At 46.6% G+C, this 21,603-nt stretch overlaps 1 protein-coding gene across 2 annotated transcripts in view; it reads left to right on the top strand.

The window, feature by feature from the left end:
* Window positions 1-21,603, top strand: part of LOC117365759 (ras-related protein Rab-11B) — a 94,038-nt gene that overhangs the window by 54,363 nt on the left and 18,072 nt on the right. For both annotated transcript variants that reach the window (XM_033956541.1, XM_033956540.1), the window contains one exon: window positions 19,678-19,873. In XM_033956541.1, coding sequence (XP_033812432.1) covers window positions 19,678-19,873 — 196 coding nt within the window. The remainder of the gene's footprint in view (window positions 1-19,677; window positions 19,874-21,603) is intronic.

The raw sequence follows: 21,603 nt of genomic DNA on the forward strand, positions 1-21,603 counted from the left end.
AGTGATTTCTTCTCCAGATCTAGCTAAAGAGAGCTGAGGCAGGCTGCAACACATCCACAGGTCACAGCGAGTAAGATGTTGGTAGCTTGAATAGGAGCTGTTTGTGCATTTTTAATGTGCATGTATGACCCAAGCCTAACAACTGCATCCTGACCATAGGCATGAGACTCACATGAACACATAAAACACACACAACAGCTTATGGCCAAAATTGGAGGGTTCTTGCAAATCCTGATGTTGCAGGTTTCTGCCACTTTTTATAGGGTCCCCCACTTCTAAAATCCTATTTCAGTATTTAAAAAAAAAAATTCTGCTAAACCGCTGTAGGGCCATTTTGTGGCACCAAAATGCTGCCACAGTGGCCATGTTAGAGTTCACAATTTATTTCAAAGTTCTCCAGAACCTTCAAATCACCTTGTTTTGCCTCAAAACTGGTAGGGAAGGAGTCCCTAGGCTTTTTTACCCCTAATTCATGCCAAATTGAAGAGTACCCTTGTGCTACATGCCGTGTGGTGCGTGAAGAGGGGGGGAGGGCAGAAGCTTCAGACTTAGTCTCCCTTTGGGCTCCAGGGCTGAGGAGACATTGGAGGATCTATCTGCCAGGAGTAATTCCCTTCCAGAGCCCCGGAACACTGACTTTCCTAAACACAGGAGCATGGAAGCTGTGAAGCTCAAAAGACATAAGATGAAGTCAGCTAGAGGGGACTCTGTGCTGCCCAGTATAGCATTTGTCAGTATGATGTGGAGAACTTATCTGGAAGGACGAGATCCCCAGAGGAAGTCTGGCAGCGCACCAGGAGGCATACGAGGGGGCTTGGGCTCCAAGGGCACGCCTAGCTCAGTTTCAGAGACTGGCAAGGATCCAGTGGGCCTTTCCGTTGGAGACTCTGAGGACGGGGTGTCTATCTGTATGCCTTTAATGTCACAGAGTGAACCCTTCCTGCTGGGAGATGCAGGTAGGTGTGAGTATGCAGTTACGGCCCTCAATCAGGGTGTTGACCCCAAGATTCACCAACTGTTCACACCCTCAGCTCTGTTAGAGCTTATGACTAACTCCCTTCAAGATTTGAACGTGGACTCCCAACAGGTCCCTTCTGCTCACTGCTCTATACTGAGCAGAGTGAGAGCCCAGTTATCTTTGTTTCCCTGGTATCCTAAGAATAGCCTTACTGGATCAGACCAATGTAGGATTACCAGACGTCCGGATTTCTCCGGACATGTCCTCCTTTTGAGGATATGTCTGGGGTCTGGATGGCTTTTCAAAACCTTGCACTTTGTCCGGATTTTGAAAAGCTTCTAAATTCGCCGTTGGGCAAAACGTTCTGCCCAACGTTCAGGGGGCGGGGCTAGGGCAGGATTGGGGGCGTGACAGGGTGGGGATGGGAGAAACAGGGTGGGCCTGGGGATGGGTCTAGGGTGACCAGATTTTCCAAACAGAAAATCTGGTAACCCGCCTAGACCAATGTCCCATCTAGCCCAGTATCCTGTCTTCAAGGAGGCCAATCCTGATTTAGCATATTAGTCACGGAGCATTGAGATGCTCCAGAAGGATACCTAAAGGTAGCCAAAACAATAACTCGGTTGTATACAATGGCCCAAGAGTGTCAGCAGACATTCACTCAGCCTGCGGTAGATTCCTTAGCAGTGCAAGTAACCAGTTGCACATCCCTACCAAGTGAGGAAAGTGTGGTATTAAATAATGCAGGATTGCAGAGTGGATGTGATCCTAAGACAATCTGAAGGGCTGTCCTTGGGAATCAAAGCAACTGCAGCAGCTTCATTTGTGACAAGTGCCTGTCATACCGAGTTGAGGGGGCTTGCGCTGGTGGAGGGCGAACCTTTGCCCCAGCTCCTATTAGCAGGAGTGGATTACATGGACAATGCTCTCTACATTGGAGTCATTAGCAGAGTCTTAGCTTATTCTATCTTAGCCCGCAGAATGCTCTGGATCAGACAATGGGTGGGAGATTCTACTTCCAAGACTGCCCTCATCAGACTTCTTTTCAAGGGACAAATGTTTAGAAAGAGGCTGGATGATCTCAGGACCAGTGTGGCAGATAGTTGGCCAAAAGCTCTACCTGACAGCAGACGGCGAACCTTGAGAGGCCCTGGATGGTCTAATTTTCATGGCTTCAGGTCTTTTAGGCCGTACTCTGGAGGAGCCTCTGCTCAAAGATTCTACCAGGGTTCAAGTCAGAGATTCTCAGGAGCCAAATGGAACCAAGCCTCCAATTCTTGTCCCGCTTTAGCCTCCAAGAAAGCACAATGATGCCAAGTCAGGAGCCATTCCCCTGAAGATAGGGAGATGCTTTTGGAGGATGCGTCAGACCATTAGGTGCTGAAGATCATTCAGAGAAGTTATAAGCTCGTATTCGCCCATCCTTTAACAGATTGGTTTGTGAACTCCCCGGTGGAGCGTCCATAGAAAGCAATCAAAATTATGTCTAAAGTTCAGATGACATTATACATTCAGACGATAGAGACTATGCTGCCCGAGGATTCAGGCGCAGGCAGATATGCCATATGTTTCATAGTGCCCAAGAAATGCTCATAGGATTGGAGACCCATTCTGGAACTCATGTACATCAATGTGACGCTGAAAGTCCCACACTTTTGCATAGAGGCGGTGTGGTCAGTCATAGTGGTAATGATGCTAGCAGAATTTTTGGACTCTTTGGATTTGACAGAGGTCTACCTTCATATTCCCATCTTTCCGGAGCACAGGAAATGCCTGAGATTTCATGTCCTGGAGAACCATTGCCAGTTCTCAACTCTTCCCTTTGGACTGGTGACAGCACCTTGCACGTTCACCAAGGTGATGGTGGTGGTAGCTGCAGAGCCTGGGTTGCATAGTGAATTTCTGAAAGAGCCAACCAGCTCCATCCCAATCCTTGGAATACCTGGGAATCTTCTTCAACACAGCAGAGGTCCGTGTCTAACTTCCAGAGGCATGCAGACAAAAGCTGTGTACCCAGATAGCGAATTTGTTGGCCTAGCTAGCTCCATTTGCAGGGCCATACATTCAAGTGCATAGCTCCATGACAGCCATGACCCTGTAGGCAAAGGCTTATACACGTCCTCTCCAGAGTGCTCTGCTATTGCATTGGTCCCCACAGTCAGACTCCCTGTGGTCTCTGCTGTGGACTCCGGTAGCCTGGGTCAGTATGGATTGAGGCTCCGCCACTCAGAATAGCTTTGTGGGTAATTGTGACAACAGATGCCAGCCTGTTCGACTGGGGGGCTCACTACAACAGATCTCAATCCAGGGGCATTGGTCGGCCTCCCAGTAGAAGTGGTCAATCAATGGATTAGATCTTCAAGCTATTCGATTGGCGTAGCTATTTTTCTAATTTTATCCGTTTGATGAGTCAGTGTTTGTCTGCTTCAAATGTCTCATACATTTCTGGTTTCTGTTTATTTCTTATTGTAAGCTTTTTAAAAAATGGTTATTTGCTATTTTAAACTGCTTTGCTGTAATGTGAGATGTCAAGAATTATTATTATGAAATTATAATCTGCAGTTCAGATGACTATATCTCAGGGATGCATAATCAGCGCTGCTGAATGTCCAGGTGACAGGTAGAGAGAATCTTTACATCAGAACCCATTAGGAATCTTTAAATCATCTGTGTAGGTTAGGGAACTCCTCCTTTTGTAGCAGAGGGTTGCTATTCGGACTGAAAAGTGTTTTGGAGTGAAAGAATTTGCTCTCTGTGTTATGCAGAACCGCCTTCCCAATACTTATCTAAGGAATGACCTTGCCTAAGCTGAAACAGAAAGGACAGGCTGAAAACATGATTTATTTCTTATCTGCTGCAAAGGTCCTCCGCTTTATCTTCCTTGTATACCTCTTTCCCCCACCCTTACTCAGCCCAAAGCGTGAATGATAGATCTGTAACCCCTGTACATACTGTTCTTTACTGTCCATCACAAGGCCTCTCCTCATTAGGGAGCCATCATGAACATCTCTTTCCCTTACTTCTTTCCACCCATTTTTCAGCAGGGAGCCTTTCTCCTTTTTAATTCACACTTAACTCTAAGCTTGCCAGTTTACCGAGGTCAATTCAGACCTGCCGATCCATTCCTGGATTTATCCCACTGAAGATGTGACATGGGTGGGAGACGGATTCTATCTCCCAGTGCTCTGATTGCACCCCAGGAATGCGTTGGAGTCTACCATAAGAATGCTGATGGAAACATTTCCACTAGTGCATTCCTCGAATAACAGAGACCTTGGAGGTACCATGTTATGAGAAGGGAGCACTCGCCACTAACTGAGCCTACAGGAGGCAGGCTCAGGCAAACAGAGCCTCATGACCACCCCTGTAATAAACTTATTTATTGATTTATTTAAAATATGTATAGACCACCGCACTTACAATTCTAAGTGGCTCACACAAGAGCATACACAGAAAGAAACCCTCTCTCTATAACACATTTTCAAATCATCACAGAAAACTAAGGGCCCCTTTTACAAAGCTGCGGTAGCGAGTCTGCCCTGGCAAATGCACCATAGTGCTACCACAAATTTGTAAAAAGAGCCCTAACATAAGATAAAAACAACAGTGACAATAAGTTCAAACTAGTACGGTGTTTACAAGCAGCGAGAAAATTCAAAAATAGCCTAAAATAAATATATAATTTAAAACTCAAATTTTGCACAACAGATCTGTCTGACACTGCAGTTAATTATATAACAGCAAATGCTTGCAAAAAACAAGTGTGCTTTTAAACACTTTCTAAATTGCAATATTCTAAATTCAGTAGTAAAGCATTCCATAAGGAAGCAACCGCAACATAAAAAAAATTGAAGTTAGGTATTCTGATAGACTTATCTGATGGAAGGATGGAATGTCTAGTAATCTGCAAAATGCAAACTGTGAACAAGTCTAAAGATTTGGGTTTAGCAATTATCAGCAAGCACTACTGTTTAAGGCCTTATGGATTAGAGATAAGCATTTAAATTTCACTCTTCACACAGATGGGAAGCCAATGCAGTTCTTTCAATTACAGTGGTGTGACCAGGTTACCCATTCCAGAAGAGAGACTTTTTGGCCATCCCAAAGCAGTGTAGTATTTGTAGTCCATGATTTTATTCATTGAAATCAGTTCTGCAGGTCCCAAAATGCACCAGCTGAGGTTGGCAGAATCTTGGATTGGCCAAAAAGTCTCCCTTCTGGAATGGATAATCTGGTCACCCTAAATTACACTATTGTTTCATTCCAGTCACTCTGATTCTTCCATAACTGTATGGATGCAGTGGTGTACCAAGGGTGGGGCAGTGGGGGTAGCTCACCCCAGATGCACCCCTAAAGGAGTACTTCCCATATACACTGTTCCATTATTAGGCGCCGCCCTGAGCTTTTCATTGTGCGCAGTTCCATTCTGTTCTGTGTTTTCCTCCTCCTTTGGCTTCTCCAGACTGGTGGTGGTAGCGAAGAAAAAAATTGGCAAAATGAGGGTCACAGCTGGGTACAGGAGGGAGGGGGTTCTGCACTGCTTACCCACATCCTGCGGCTGCTGATTCTTCTCCTTTGACGTCACATTTCTTTCAGAGTAGAGCCAGCAGCCACAGGTAGGTAAAGTGCAGGCCTTGCTCTATCATTAACATTGTTTTAGAGCATGATGGGTGAGAGACAGAGAGAGCGGGGAGATGCTTGCTGGATTGGGGAAAAGAGAACAGAGAGAGCCAGGTCCAGGAGATACTTGATGGATGGGGATGGGTGAAAATGAAAAGAGCCAGGAGGTGCTTGCAGGAATATGTGGGGAGATGACAAAGAGAAAGCTTGCAATAATGTGTGTGTGTGTGGTGGGGGGGGGACAGAGAGAAGCCAGGAAGACCTTGCAGGAAGGGGGAACAGAGAGATCAGGAGATGCTTTGGATTGAGAAAAGAGAGAAAGAGGACAGGTGCCATATAGGGGGAGAGGCCAGGAAAGGGCAGACACTGGATGGAAAGGAGAGAGAGGGGCAAAGCTAGATGAAGGGAAGAGCAGAAAAAGGCAGATGGAAGGGGTAGAGAGAAGAGCAGGTCATGGAAGGTGTAGAGAAAGAGGGGAGACACTGGCAGGAAGGGCAGACGTTGAATGGGAGGGGCAAAGAGAGGGCAAGTACTGGATGGGAGAATCAGAGTGGGCAGACGCCGGATGTAAGGGGTAGAGAGAGAAAGAGCAGATGCTGGATGGAAAGGTAAAGAAAAAAGGGAGACGGATGGAAAGGAGAGAGGGTCAGATGCTGGATTGAAGGGGTAGAGAGAGAAAGAACAGATTATCCCAGGACAAGCAGGCAGCATATTCTTGACTGATGGGTGACGGCACCGACGGAGCCCCGGTACGGACAATTTTAGAGTGATTGCACTCTAAGAACTTGGAAAGTTCTAGTAGGCCGCACCGCGCACGCGCAAGTGCCTTCCCGCCCGACAGAGGCGCGCGGTCCCCAGTTTCTTAGTTTCCGCGGAGCTAAGAAGTCGCACTTTTCAACGGCTGTTGAAAAGATTTTTTTCTGTCGCCTTCCCGCTCGCGAAATCTTTTTGGAAATTATATTTCCTTTTTTTCTTTTATTATTTTCTTTAAAAAAAAACAAACAAACAGTTTTTTTCTTTTTTCTTCATTTCGTCGGTTTTGCCCCGGCGGGGCCTACTGCCACCATCGAGGCCTCGGCCTTCGATTTGGCAGAAGCCGTTTTTCCTTTCATGCCCCCCCAACCAGGTTTTAAAAAGTGCCAGCGGTGTGCACGGCCTATCTCTCTTACGGACCCGCACAATTGGTGCTTACAGTGCCTGGGTCCAGAGCATCAGGCTTCTACCTGCACCCGCTGTGCCACTTTGAAAAAACGTACATTAAAAAACCGACAAATCCAACAACGTTTGCTTTTCGGTGCCGATATGTCTGACCCTGCGACATCGACACCGGCATCGGCACCACCTCAGTCGGCACCCACTTCGTCGACGCTGCGCAACACTGCGCTGGCGTCGCAACACTCAGGTAAGCCGGCTAAGAAGCCATCTCCGTTGGAGCGTCCTCCGGTCTCAGTAGCAGCGAGTCCAATCCTGCCGACCTCGAGGCGCCCACGGAAGCGCTCCGCTCCTATTGAGGTGAGCCCCTCGACATTGGGTTCCTCATCCTCGGAGCATAGAGCGGCACCACAGGTACCGCAGAAGAAAAAGGCGGTACCGGTGCCTTCGCTAGATGAGCGGATTGCTGCTGTCCTGCAAGTGCAACTTAAGGAGCAGTTGCAACAACTCCTTCCCGCACTTTTGACACCGAGCCTTCCAGTCCCGGTCCGGTCTGAGCCACCGGTACCGACAGTGGAGCGCCCTCCTTTATCGGCATCCACTTTGTCGGTACCGGTTCACACTGCTTCCTCGACTTCGATGCCAATCTTAGCACCGGAACCGAGAGCTCAACACCAGGCGGTGCAGACTTCGGTACCGACGCAGCATGTCACATCTCCTGGTACCGTGTCTATGAGGTCGGGTAAGTCGGTGCGCAAAACCCGACACCTGGAACCCTCCACTCCGGAGTCTCGAGACCGTGGCTCTCAGATTCGGGACCCTGATTTGTGGGGTGACTCTGAAGAGCCCTTTCTGTCTGAGGGTGAGTGTTCCTCTGATGAAGAGGATCATCTTGTTGCTGATCCCTCTTCTAAGCAGGATTCCACATCTTTTACCTCTTTCTTAAAAGAGATGTGTGAATCTCTTTCTATTCCTTTGGAGGCTGAGTCGAAGAAATCCAAGGCATTCCTTGATGCTCTGGACTTTGACCAGCCTCCAAGGGAATTTCTCAAACTTCCTCTCCATGACATCTTGAGAGAGACTTTTTATAAAAATTTAGAGACTCCCCTGACTGTACCGGGAGCTCCTCGTAAATTGGACTCCTTATATAAGGTTATCCCTATCCCTGGTTTTGACAAACCTCAGCTCCCGCATGAGTCTCTTTTGGTGGAATCCACACTTAAGAAATCAGCGGGAGCTAGTGTGTATGCCTCAGTCCCTCCTGGCAGAGAAGGAAAAACCATGGACAAATTTGGCAAACGTTTATATCAGAATGCCATGTTAGCCAATAGGTCAGGGAACTACGCTTTTCATTTTTCATTTTATTTAAAGCACCTCATTCAAAACATGGCTGCTTTTGAAAAGTACCTCCCTGACCGCAAGAAATCTGCATTTCATGCCTGCTCTTCTTCTCTTCTCCAGTTACGCAAGTTCCTAGTTCGGTCAATTTATGACACATTTGAATTGACTTCTAGGGCCATGGCTATGTCTGTTGCCATGCGTCGGTTGGCATGGCTCAGAGTCTCAGAGCTCGATGTAAATCATCAGGACCGCCTAGCAAATGCTCCCTGCTTGGGTGATGAGCTCTTCGGAGAGTCCATGGATTCCACTACACAAAATCTGTCTGCCCATGAGACTCGGTGGGATACTCTCCTGAAGACTAAGAAAAAGACTCCACCTGCTCGGCCTTTTCGCCAACAATCTGCCTACCAGCACCGCTATGCTGCCCGTCCCTTGCCACCGGCTACTCAACAGCCTAGACGTCAGCGTCAGCAACAGCGACAACCACCTAGGCCAGCCCAGCAGCAACAGGTGAAGCCTCCTCCACCACAAAAGTCTACCCAACCCTTTTGATGTGGTTCTCCAAAGCATAGCCAGTATTCCACCATCTGCCAATCTCCCTCGACCCATAGGAGGACGTCTTTCTTGTTACACCAGCCGTTGGGAGAACATCACATCAGATCAGTGGGTCCTCAACATCATCCGCCACGGCTACTCTCTCAACTTTCAGACACGTCCTGCACAAAGTCTGCCAAGAGAGTCTGCTTTGAACACCTCTCAGTCTTCTCTCCTTCTTCAGGAGGTTCAATCCCTCCTCCTCCTGAACGCCATAGAGGAAGTTCCTCGAGATCAGAAGGGGCAGGGATTCTACTCCCGTTATTTTCTGGTCCCCAAAAAAACAGGGGATCTCAGACCCATCCTAGATCTTCGCAATCTCAACAAATGCTTGGTCAAGGAGAAATTCAAGATGCTTTCTCTGGCAACTCTTTATCCTCTTCTCCATCAAAGCGACTGGCTATGCTCCCTCGATCTCAAAGAGGCATACACTCACATTCCGGTCAATCTGGCCTCCAGACAGTACCTCCGCTTCATGATCAATCATTGTCATTACCAATACAAGGTGCTGCCCTTCGGTCTTGCCTCCTCTCCAAGAGTGTTCACCAAATGTCTGATTGTGGTGGCTGCCTTTCTACACTCTCACCACCTTCAAGTCTTTCCTTATCTGGACGATTGGTTAATCAAGGCCAATTCATCTCAAACAGTGCTCCTGGCCACCAACCAAACCATCCTGTTTCTACAGCTTCTGGGGTTCGAGATCAATCTACCCAAATCTCATCTCATCCCCACTCAGAGACTTCAATTCATTGGAGTGGTGCTGGACACAGTCCTCATGAGAGCATTCCTGCCGTCCAACCGTCTTCAAACTCTTCAATCTCTATGTCAGCAGGTGCTTCCACAACGTTCCATTTCTGCCAAGCAAATGATGATACTCTTGGGTCACATGGCCTCCACAGTTCATGTCACACCCCTCGCACGTCTTCACCTGCGCACTCCTCAATGGACCCTAGCTACCCAGTGGTCCCAAGCGACGGATCCTTGCTCATGACACATATCTGTGACATCATCTCTTCGTCAGTCTCTACAATGGTGGTTGATATCCTCAAATCTTTCCAGAGGTCTTCTGTTTCATCTACCTCCTCATCAACTTGTCATCACCACCGACGCCTCCCCTTATGCCTGGGGAGCTCATTTGAACGAATTCCAAACTCAAGGACTTTGGACAGCCCAGGAAATGAAACATCACATCAATTTCCTGGAACTCAGAGCGATGTTTTATGCCCTCCAGGCCTTCCAACATCTTCTCTTTCCTCAGGTCCTCCTGCTGTGCACAGACAATCAAGTTGCGATGTACTACATCAACAAGCAGGGTGGGACAGGCTCTCGTCTCTTGTGCCAGGAAGCCCAGAAGATTTGGGCTTGGGCCACAGATCACCAACTATTCCTGAAAGCTATCTACATTCAGGGAGAACAGAATTCCTTAGTGGACAAGCTCAGCAGAATTCTCCAGCCTCACGAGTGGACACTCGATCCTTTAACTCTTCAGTCCATCTTTGCTCAGTGGGGCACTCCTCAGATAGACCTCTTTGCAGCTCCTCACAATCACCAGCTGCCCCTATTCTGCTCCAGACTCTACTCTCCTCACCGTCTGGCAGCGGATGCATTTCTCCTCGATTGGTCCAATCTGTTCCTGTACGCTTTCCCTCCTCTGCCTCTCATGTTACGAACCTTGTTCAAGCTCAAGAGGGAACGAGCCACCATGATTCTGATTGCTCCAAGGTGGCCCAGGCAACATTGGTTCTCCCTTCTACTTCAACTCAGTTCCAGGGAGCCTTTCCTTCTTCCACTGTTTCCTTTTCTGCTTACGCAACATCAGGAGACCCTTTTGCATCCCAACCTTCCATCTCTGCACCTGACAGCTTGGTTTCTCTCGGGCTGACTTCTCATGATACTCTTTTGTCTCAGCCCGTTCGTTCCATTCTGGATGCCTCCAGGAAACCGGCCACTCTGCAATGTTACCATCAGAAGTGGACACGGTTTTCTTCCTGGTGTCTTCTTCATCATCATAATCCCACTTCCCTTGCAGTGGAGACCTTATTGGATTATCTTCTTTCTTTGTCTGACTCTGGCCTCAAGTCTACTTCCATCAGAGTCCACCTCAGTGCTATTGCTGCTTTTCATGAGCCAGTTCATGGAAAACTTCTCTCGGCTCATCCCTTGGTGTCCAGATTCATGCGGGGTCTTTTCAATGTGAAACCACCTCTCAAAGCCCCTCCGGTAATCTGGGATCTCAATGTGGTTCTTTCCGCCTTAATGAAGCCTCCTTTTGAACCTTTGGCTACCGCTCCTTTCAAGTTTCTCACTTGGAAGGTACTTTTCCTTATTGCTCTTACCTCTGCCAGGAGGGTCAGTGAGCTACATGCACTAGTTGCTGATCCACCTTTTACAGTCTTTCATCATGACAAGGTGGTTCTGCGTACACATCCAAAGTTTCTCCCTAAGGTTGTCTCGGAATTCCATCTCAACCAATCCATTGTTCTGCCTGTCTTCTTTCCGAAACCTCACTCTCATTCTGAAGAACAAGCTCTGCATACTTTGGACTGTAAGCGGGCTCTGGCTTACTATTTAGAGTGTACTAAGCCCCACAGATCAGCTCCCCAACTCTTTCTGTCCTTTGATCCGAATAAATTGGGATGTCCTGTTTCTAAACGTACGTTGTCTAATTGGCTGGCAGCGTGCATTTCTTTCTGTTATGCTCAGACCGGACTGACACTGGAAGGTTCTGTCACGGCCCATAGAGTTCGAGCTATGGCAGCATCTGTGGCTTTCCTCCGCTCCACGCCTATTGAGGAAATCTGCAAGGCTGCTACTTGGTCCTCAGTTCATACTTTTACATCTCATTATTGTCTGGATGCTTTCTCCAGACGGGATGGACACTTCGGCCAATCTGTTTTGCAAAATTTGTTTTCCTAATGGCCAACCTTCCCACCATCCCTCTTTTTGTTAGCTTGGAGGTCACCCATCAGTCAAGAATATGCTGCCTGCTTGTCCTGGGATAAAGCACAGTTACTTACCGTAACAGGTGTTATCCAGGGACAGCAGGCAGATATTCTTGCGTCCCACCCACCTCCCCGGGTTGGCTTCTTAGCTGGCTTATCCTAACTGGGGATCGCACGCCTCTGTCGGGCGGGAAGGCACTCGCGCGTGCGCGGTGCAGCCTACTAGAACTTTCCAAGTTCTTAGAGTGCAATCACTCTAAAATTGTCCGTACCGGGGCTCCGTCGGTGCCGTCACCCATCAGTCAAGAATATCTGCCTGCTGTCCCTGGATAACACCTGTTACGGTAAGTAACTGTGCTTTCTGGATGGAAGGAGCAGAGAAAGAGGGAAGACACTGGATGAAAAGGTGAGAGGGGCAGATACTGGATGGAGGGGAAGGGGCAGGAAGAGCAGATGCTGAATGGGAGGGGCAAAGAGAGGGCAGATGCTAGAGAAGGCAGACGCTGGATGTAAGGGATAGAGAGAGAAAGAGCAGATGCTGGATGGAAAGAGTAAAAAAAAAAGGGAGACGTTAAATGAAAAGGAGAGAGGGGCAGATGCTGAATGGAAGGGAAGGGCAGAGAAAGATGCTGGATGGAAGAGAGTAAAGAGAGGATGAGGAAAGCAGAAATCAGAGATAACAAAGGTAGATAAAACAAAAGATTTTTTTTTCTTTAGGATAAAGCAGGGGTTCTCCACCCAGGCCTCAGGACACACCTAGCCAATCAGGTATTCAAGATATCCACACTTAATATGTATGAAATCAATTTGCATACACTACTTCATTGTATGCAAACATTTTTTTACTAACTTTCTGGAGATTAAAATCCCCTTCCTCAGGTCAAGACAGGATACTACAACAGTAGTATACTGCAGTGGCTCTTAACCCTGTCCTGGGGGTCCCCCAGCCAGTCGGATTTTCAGGATATCCCTAATGAATATGCATGAGAAAGATTTGCATATAATACAGGTATGCGAATAGGTCTCAGGTATAATCATTAGGGATATCCTGAAAATCTGACTGACAGGGGGTCTCCCAAGACAGGGTTGAGAACCACTGGTATATTGTACTGACCTGAGGAAGGAGGTTTTGGCTCCTGAAATCAAATTGAAAAACATATTAGTCCCCAAAAATGGTATTATCATATTTAAAAAAAAATATCTATTTGTTAATTTGTAAAGTGGTGATTGTTATTTTAGTTTTTTTTATTTACATCTATATTTATATTTTGCACATTACTAGGGGACACGCATCACTGTTTCTGTTTTTGTGGAATTTGCATCGTATGCAAAGTCTGGCTTCTTGAAGTTTAATTTTGTCTACATATTTCTATTTGTAGTTTGTGGTTACTTATTCTATACTGGGTGAGGGTGTATCTGTGTCTGCGAAAAAGACATGGTTTTCTGTTGGCACTGACTTTGCAGGATTGATCTGTATTAATCTGTCGGGTTTAATTTTACAATAGGTGTATTGTTGTTCTATTGCTCTCCTCTGTCTTTAAGATGCTGCTTTTCCTAGATATACCTTTGTGTGACTTAAGAACATAAGAATTGCCATACTGGGACAGACTGAAGGTCCATCAAGCACAGTTTCCAACCCAGGTCCCAAGTACCTAGCTAGATCCCAGGTAGTAAAACAGATTTTATGCTGCTTTGTAGAAGTTACTGCTTATGGCAGTGTATCGCAAACTGTGTGCCTCGCAGTGGTGTAGCGAGGGTGAGTGGCGCCCCTCCCCCACTCCTTCCCAGCCTCCCCCTGCCACATGCCGTACTTTTTTAATTTTCCAGGTGTGAGTAACATCACGAACTTGCTGCCTGCATCGTTTCAGCTATCCCTCTGAAGTCACAAGGCCCGGGGCCCGGAAGTGACGTTGGAGAGAGGCAACACCAATGTGGGCAGCAGGTCGAAATACTGCTCGCGGAAGGAAAAATGAAAGAGGTAAGGGGCACATTTGTGCAGCAGTGAGGGGTCGGGAAGGAGCAGGGGAGGGGCAGAGAGGAAGACAGGTGCCTGCGCCCCTTACAAAGACCGCACCCATGGCGGACCACCCCCCTTACTACACCACTGGTGCCTCGCAAGATTCCCGATGTGTCACCAGACAGTGGAGAGGAGAAGAGGCTCCAGCTAGAGAATGACACGGGGAAAAAATCTGTCCCCGTCACCGGCCCACCATCCTCTGCACCGCCCCGTCACCGCCGATCCCTTCACCGCCCCGTCACCGTCACCGCCATCCCTTTCACCGCCCCGTCACCGCCACTGCCATCCCATTCACCGCCCCGTCACCGTCCCCGCTGCATCCATATAAGCCTTTTTCCTTTCACTCCCTCCTTCCAATTTGAGCCGGCAACACTAGCGATCGCACGGTCCCCGCGGCCACTACCTGCCTGCCCGGTCGATCCTGGTGTTTGGCCGGCTCTCTCCCTTCTCCTCACCTTAGTTTGTGGGTTTTCTTTTTCGGCAACCTGCGCGCTTTCCCAGGGAGCCGCACATGCGCGGCTGCTCAGTGTTCGATCTTCTGCTCTGCTGCAACTTCCTGTTTCCGGTTGCGTCAGAGCAGAAGATCGAGGCTGAGCAGCGGCGGGTGTGCGCGGCTCTCTGGTAGCGTGCGGGTCGCCGAGGAGGAGGATCTGCGGACTGGGGTGAGGAGAGGGGAGAGAGCTGGCTGGACACTGGAATCGATTGGGCGGGCGGGTGTGAGCTGCGGGGACCGCGCGATCCTTCATGCCTCACTGCGGGGGACAAGGCCATTCACCGCCCGCGGGGCGGTGAATGGTCTTGTCCCCGTCGCCGCAGCGACTGCTAGTTTTCTTCCCCGTTTTCGGCGGGTGACCCGCGGCTAAAATGCGGTGGCCGCGGGTAAACCGCCACCGTGTCATTCTCTAGCTCCAGCATCGTCTGACTGCCTACAGGACATGCCTCTCGGGGCGAGAGGCACATTCTATAGGCAGTCAGCCGGCGCTGGTGCCTCTCCTCCTTCCTGGCATCTTTCCTTCTCTCTGCGCCTTTTCTTTGTCAGCAGCTCCCCACTGGCGTCTCAAGGCCTCGTCTGGAGGGCCTCCAAGCATGCGCAGATGTTGAGGTGATGCATGACATCATTGTGTCGATGTCCATGCAATTTTGGATGCCCTCGAGCTGTGGCCTCTAATTTAGTGTGCCACCAGCTCGCAAAGTTTGCTAGATACTGGCTTACGGTATGGTAAAACTGATCTGTAGGTCCTGAGTGACATTTGCTGTATTTTGTATAAATTAACGACATCTTTCTCAGTAATAACTCAATGCAAGTTACATTCTGGTACAGTAGGTATTTTGCGGTCTCCTGGAGGGCAATACTGTTTGTTTTTACTGGCATGATGGTTACATTTTTACTGCCTGTGTTTCTTTTCTGACCATTTGTTTCATTTCCTGATTATTACTCAAAATAATGTTTTTTCTTTCATATAGAAGAGCGGGGTGTTAAAAAAATGATTAGCCCTGGATGTCAAATAGACTAGGTACGCCACTGACGGGATGAACATCCTTCTCAGTTTTGCACTGGTTTGATTTGTGGCCAGCTCCTCTGAGTAAGGGTCCTTAGATGTGGATGCCTCTCTCACAGGGAGAGGAAATGATCTGAGAAATCATTGATGTACTATAAATGGAGTCAGATCTGATTTTAACTTAAGGTCTACAGAGATCCACATGCCTTACACTTCTGGAAGGTTCATTCCTTTCTACAGTTCCTTCTGAGAATTCCCAGTATTTCAGAAGAAAGTTTACAAAAAAGGAAATTTTAATAATTTTAAAAGGATTTGGGGGCCATTAACAAATTATTGTAATGATTAGACATAATTTTCCAATGAAAGTACATTTATACATAAGAGGAGAAGGGAGGGTGGAAAGTTCTTTTAAAGGTCTTATTACAGATATGAGTACAACTTGTATATGATGTTTTGAATCAAATTACTTGTGGAAAGTGTGGGTAGAGAGGGAATAAATTTATTTATGTAAAATCATAATTGAATGAATATCAAGTGATATGTAAAAGTTTAACATGATGTAATATTGTGCACTTGTAAAATGGAAAAATGAATGAAGAATTTGGAAAAAAAAAAAAAGATTGCTTTTTACTTAGAATTTCATTTTATGATGACCGTGCAGGGAGTGTTATTATGCAACGTTATTACCTTTTGAAATAAAGAGTGTGTCTACTCTAGTGTGCTGCAGTTTAGGAAGCTGGTAAAGACTATCCCCCCGTTTACAAAAGCGTAGCGCGGTTTTTAGTGCCGGCTGTGGCAGCAACAGCTCCAACGCTCGTAGAATTCCTATGCCTGTTCGAACTGTTATCCGCTGCGGCCAGTGATAAAAACTGCGCTATGCTTTTGTAAAAAGAGGGCGGGGGTATGTTATTCAAAAGAAAATTTTCTTGAATATTCAATGTATTCTAGTCAGGTTTTATAGTTTGGAATCTATGTAAGATGATGTTATTTGAGAGAATTTTTTTTTTACATGTGTTTGTTTTTATGACTTTGCTTGTTAATTTAGCCCCTCTCCCCTTTTACAAACCTGCACAAGAGGATTTTAGCACTGGCTGGCACGCCGAATGCTCTGCACTGCTCCGACGGTCATAGAGCATCGGAGCAGCACAGAGCATTCAGCGTGCCGGCCGGCGCTAAAAACTCTTGCACAGTTTTGTAAAAAAAAAGGGGAGGGGGTTAATTTTATTGTGTATATTTTACTGTACCTTGCACAGAATTGTTGGATGTTGCAAGTAACAAAAGTTTAAATATATAAATAAGCCTAGGCAGCAGGGCCAGAAACCTGTGTACTGTAGATCTAATTATGCTGATTTTCTCCTTGGTTTGGCAAGGCTGAAGTTTTAATGAGGGGGGGGGGGGAGATAAATTTTAGTCTATAACAGGGATAAATTTGTAACTAACTCAATTCTGCCCGGTCCTCTACTCCTCCCCCATTGAAAAATCTAAAATCCATGAGGCAGGAGGGATGCCCCTTCCCTGCTGCTGCTGTGAACCCCCCACCAACCAACCCCCCTGACAGAACTGCCCCAAACCATCCCCTCCCCTTCCCCACTCTTCTTTCTAAAAAAAAAAAAAATCAGCAGGAGGGATGCCCACTCTCTCCTTACATCGGATGCCCCAAACCTGGGAGGGGCCTTAGGCGTCTGAGGCAATCAGGGCCTTAGGCCCCTCCCTGTGCATCCCAGGATGAACCAGGAAGGGGAAAGCCCGCCATTTTGGAGTGGCAGGTCTGCGAACAGGTACAAGGGTGGTTCTGGAGTGGGGGAGCCGGGGGGGGGCATCTGGTTGCAGGAGGGAGTGGGCACCCCTCCTGATGATTTTTCTTAATGTATGGTGAGTGGGGGGGTCCTGCGAGGGGGGGAGGTTGGCTCAGCGCAGGGGGGTTTCTTGGCAAAAAGGAGTGGGCATCCCTCCTGTCTCTATTGTGGTTCTGGTGGGGGCCTCATCAGGGGGTGGGAGGGGGGCGTCATGGCATGGCATTGTTTTTTTTTTTTATATGGGCCAGATATTTTGTGTGTGTTACATACACACACAACATCTATGCCCTTAGACAAAAAATGAAAAAACAGGCAGACCTGTCGGTAACACAGTTAAGTGGACCTGTCTGTTTTTTCGGGTCAGTAGTACTGATCCAATTCTGCCATGCAATGTTAAGCCATCAATCAGATGGCTGGTTTTAATATTAATTACCTCATTTGCATGCCAGAGTCGTAGAATGTATGACCGCACGGAAAAACACATGATGAGTCGTTTTCTGCATCAGGTCAGCAAATTCTGTCGGTCACTAAAACAATCAAATTGGTTTAGGGATCATCGGTACACAATCGGACAGTTTTGTGCATCTAACCCTAGACTAAAGGTATCTTTTGTCTTTCTTGGGACCCTGGCATCTATTTATTCAAACAGATTACAGCTACTTGCTGAAGGTGGAAACCTCTCCTCCTATTTTAAAGTAGATGAAAAAGCTTCATTATATTTGTAAAATGGAGAGATGCACAAATTGGAAAAGGTCTGGGACTCTTTTATGGTAAATTACCCATAATATAGGGATCCTTTTATCAAGCCGCGCTAGCGGGGTTAGCGCGTCGGACATTTCAACACACACTAACCCCCGCAGCCGGCTAAAAAACTAACGCCTGCTCAATGCAGGCGTTAGCGGCTAGCAGTTTAACGCGCGGTATTACACGCGTTAAACCCCTACCACAGCTTGATAAAAGGACCCCATAGTCTTTTTCCAAAGATCTTTCTTTATCTTTATTTTCTGATAGGTTGTGGAAGTGGCCCTGAAGGGGAGGGGGGAACCCTGCTGTCGGGTCATAATGTGCTTATCATTGGCTTACTACTGAGGGAGAAATATAGAAACATGACGGCAGATAAAGGCCAAATGGCCCATCTAGTCTGCCCATCCTCAGTAACCATTATCTCTTTGTCTCTCCGAGGGATCCCATGGAAAGGGGAGGGATATATTGTTTCCTATACTTTTTGATAGTCTGTAATAATTATATAGTGCTTATATACATTGTTGAAATGTGTTAAAAATAGATGTATCATTAGTTTTCAATTTTGAATGGATTTTTGTTTACTGGAAGGTAATCGCGGAGGCAGACACGGTCAAAGTCTGCCTCCATAATTTCCTTCCTTCAGGACCTAACAGACCGTTTGCCTTTTTTTTTTTGTCCAATGGGTCATTTTGCGTGATGGATATCCACTTCTTGTTTATTTGTAATATGCTGTGCAATTGAGCATTTATGGTTTTATCAATTGCTAATAAAGTCCTCCATAAATAAATAAAAAAGTGGCAAGATTTCATGCTACCTATCCCAGGAATAAGCAGTGACTTCCCAAGAGCTGCCTTAATAACAGTATATTGTAGTTCCAGCCCCCTTTCCAGCTTGTCTCTGTTCGTTAATTTTTTGTTAGTTTATTAGTCCTTAAAAGCTAGTATTTGTCCTAATGTTGTTGTGTTTTTTTAAACTGTATTTTACTCAGTAGATAGTTTTAACATTTTTGTACACAGCCTAGAAGGTTTTATTAGGTGGTATAAGAAATTTTAAATATACTTGAAACTTGAAACTTAAAAATGTGATATTCCCTCAGGAATTTGCCAAACCAAACCTCTTTTAAATCCAACTATATTAACTGCTTTTATTATTTGCCCTGCCAATATGTTTCAGAACTTAACTGTGCACTGAGTGAAAAAGATATTTTCTCCTATTTGTTTTAAATCAAATTTTAATCAAAAGACTGCATTTTGATTAAAATTTTGATCACAATTAATGGCATGTTGGAGGGGGGGGGGGGGGTTTCCCCGCACTGCGGCTCCTTGTAACTCCATCAGTCTCAAGGAACTACAGGGAGGGGAAAAAATACCCCTCCCACATACTTTTAATCATAATTACAATTTTTTTTTTTTTTAAATTCCTTATTCATTTTCAAATTTACAATAAGTGTAACAATACATCCAAACAAATTAACAATAAATATAACACTTAATAATCATCAATGGTACAAATAATATGCTCTTATCTCCCACCCTTTCAGGATGTGTGGGAGCCATTTACAAAGTATTGTACCGATTAGATGACATTTTATTTTTTTTTTTCCCTTAAATTTACAAGTTTGATTGTGGGGGGGAGGGGAGGGTAAATTTATTGTTACATATTGTATGAGGTATCATAATTACAAATTTTAATTGAAATGTAGCTCTTAAAAAATTTTATTAAGTAATGGAATGGAAATTGAAAAATTACAAATTAAAGAATTTTTAAACAGCATGCAGAACAGCTATAAACAGCCTTAGTTTTCACAGTCTACTTCAGCAAAGCCAACCTAGTTAATACGTAACCTATTATTTGTGTTTTTCTATACCTGTAATCATGTCCACAGAGATGAAGATCAGTCTCTTCATCAACTCTTTCCTGGTACTTTACCAGTAGTGGGGGTTTTTTCTGGATCAGACTCTGACAGTGATCTGGGCTCAGACTGTGGCTGTAACCAATTCTCTTTCTCCTACAGTGGTTCTGATCGGGGACTCAGGTGTTGGGAAGAGTAATCTCCTGTCACGTTTCACACGAAATGAGTTTAACCTGGAGAGTAAAAGCACCATCGGAGTGGAATTTGCCACCAGAAGCATTCAAGTAGATGGGAAGACAATTAAAGCCCAAATCTGGGACACAGCAGGGCAGGAGAGGTACCGCGCTATCACCTCTGCGTAAGTATCACTTAAATCTTGCTTGAACAAACAATTTTATTAACCACTTTTATGAAGAGATTCATTCATTCTTATGCTTTAGGGCGGGGCTACTCAAATGGCAGTCCACAGTCTGGACTATAGAGCCTTGCTGTGTAGACCACTGGGGTGCAGAGCTCTAGTTTCCCCTCCTTGTGCTTGGACCCAACATTGCTGCAGCTCCCCTCTTCCCCCTGATGATCCTCCATACGCCACAGCAGGTCACAGCAGAGAGAGTGCTGAAAGCTGTCTCTCTCTGGCTGGCAGTGCCTTTCCTCTACCGCACCCACCCACAGGAATTTGCTTCAAAGAGGCAGGACATGGCAGAGAAAAGGCTTCACTGGCTAGAGAGGCAGCTTTCCTCACTCTTTCTACCATGGCCCACTGTGGTATGTGGAGGACTGGCAGGGGGAAGAGGGAAGCTGCACCAGTATCAGACCTATGTAACCATTGGGGGGAACAGGAAGGGAGAGATGTCAGATCCAGGCTTAGAGGGGATAAAGAGATGCTGAACTGGCTGAGGGGGGTAGAGAAAAGATAGAGATTGGACCAGGGGAGAGAGAAGTACAGACGTTGGAACTAACAGAAAGAGGGAGAGAAAGATGCTAGACTATAGATAGTGGGTGGGGAATGCAGGAGGAAGTGGAGAGAGAAGCTGGAAGTAGGGAAAGTCAGGGACACAGAAGAGCTGTTGGCCCTGAAGGAAACATAGGTACAGGGTCATAGAAGGGAAATACTGGACACATGAGAAGGAATAGGGACACAGAGGGGCTGATGCTGAACAGGATGAATAAGGACATAGAAGGAGGGCACTGGACAAGGTGGATAGGGACAAATGGAAAAGATGAATGCTGGACACAGAGAAAGAAGAAATACCAGAAGAACAGGAGACCCTGAAAAGAGTTCAGAAAAAAACAGAAAAGCAGAAGAGAGACATTAAGAGCAAAGCAAGGCTCAGAAAAAAAGATAGGAAAAAAGTATTTATTAACTTATTAATATGTCAACTTTGTGAATGTGCATCCTTCCCTCCCCTCCTCCAAGGCCCCTACTGGGAGCAATAGTGCTCTATAACAGTTGTGCACACAGCATAGGCGTCGGAACAGGGGCCACATGGCTCCCCCCCAAAAATTGGTAGTTGAAAGTCAGAAGAGTCAGTTGTGGCTCTCCTGACTTCCCTACCTACCTCCTCCCCAGCCGCTGTAATTTTGAATCTTTGGTCAGCTGGCAGCGACAATGAGTGAGCCTGCTGCCATTGGCCTGCCCCGGAACTCTTCATTCTGCAGCATCCTGCCTATGTGGGAACAGGAAGTCGCTGCAGAATGAAGACTTCCAGGGCAGGCCAATGACAGCAGGCTCACCTAGTTGTCGCTACTGGCTGCCTGAAGATTTAAAATTATGGTGACCAGGGAGGAGGTAGGTGGGGGAGTCGGGAGCTGGAAAGAGAGATTGTGTCACAGGATCCCGCTGGGGTGGAAAGGAGGCTGGGGCTGGAGGGGTTGAGAAGGCAGGGAAGAACAGATGCTGCATGGACATGGGCTGGGGGGTTAGAAAGGGAGGGAAAGAGAAACAGAAATATGATGGCAGATAAAGACCAAATGGCCCATCCAGTCTGCTCATCCACAGCATCCACTATCTCCTCCTCTCTCTCTAAGAGATCCCACATGCTTTCTTGAATTCAGACAGTCTTTGTCTCCACCACCTCTACCAGGAGA

The sequence above is a fragment of the Geotrypetes seraphini genome, chromosome 8, assembly GCF_902459505.1.
Source record: "Geotrypetes seraphini chromosome 8, aGeoSer1.1, whole genome shotgun sequence".
Classification (NCBI taxonomy): Eukaryota; Metazoa; Chordata; class Amphibia; order Gymnophiona; family Dermophiidae; genus Geotrypetes; species Geotrypetes seraphini.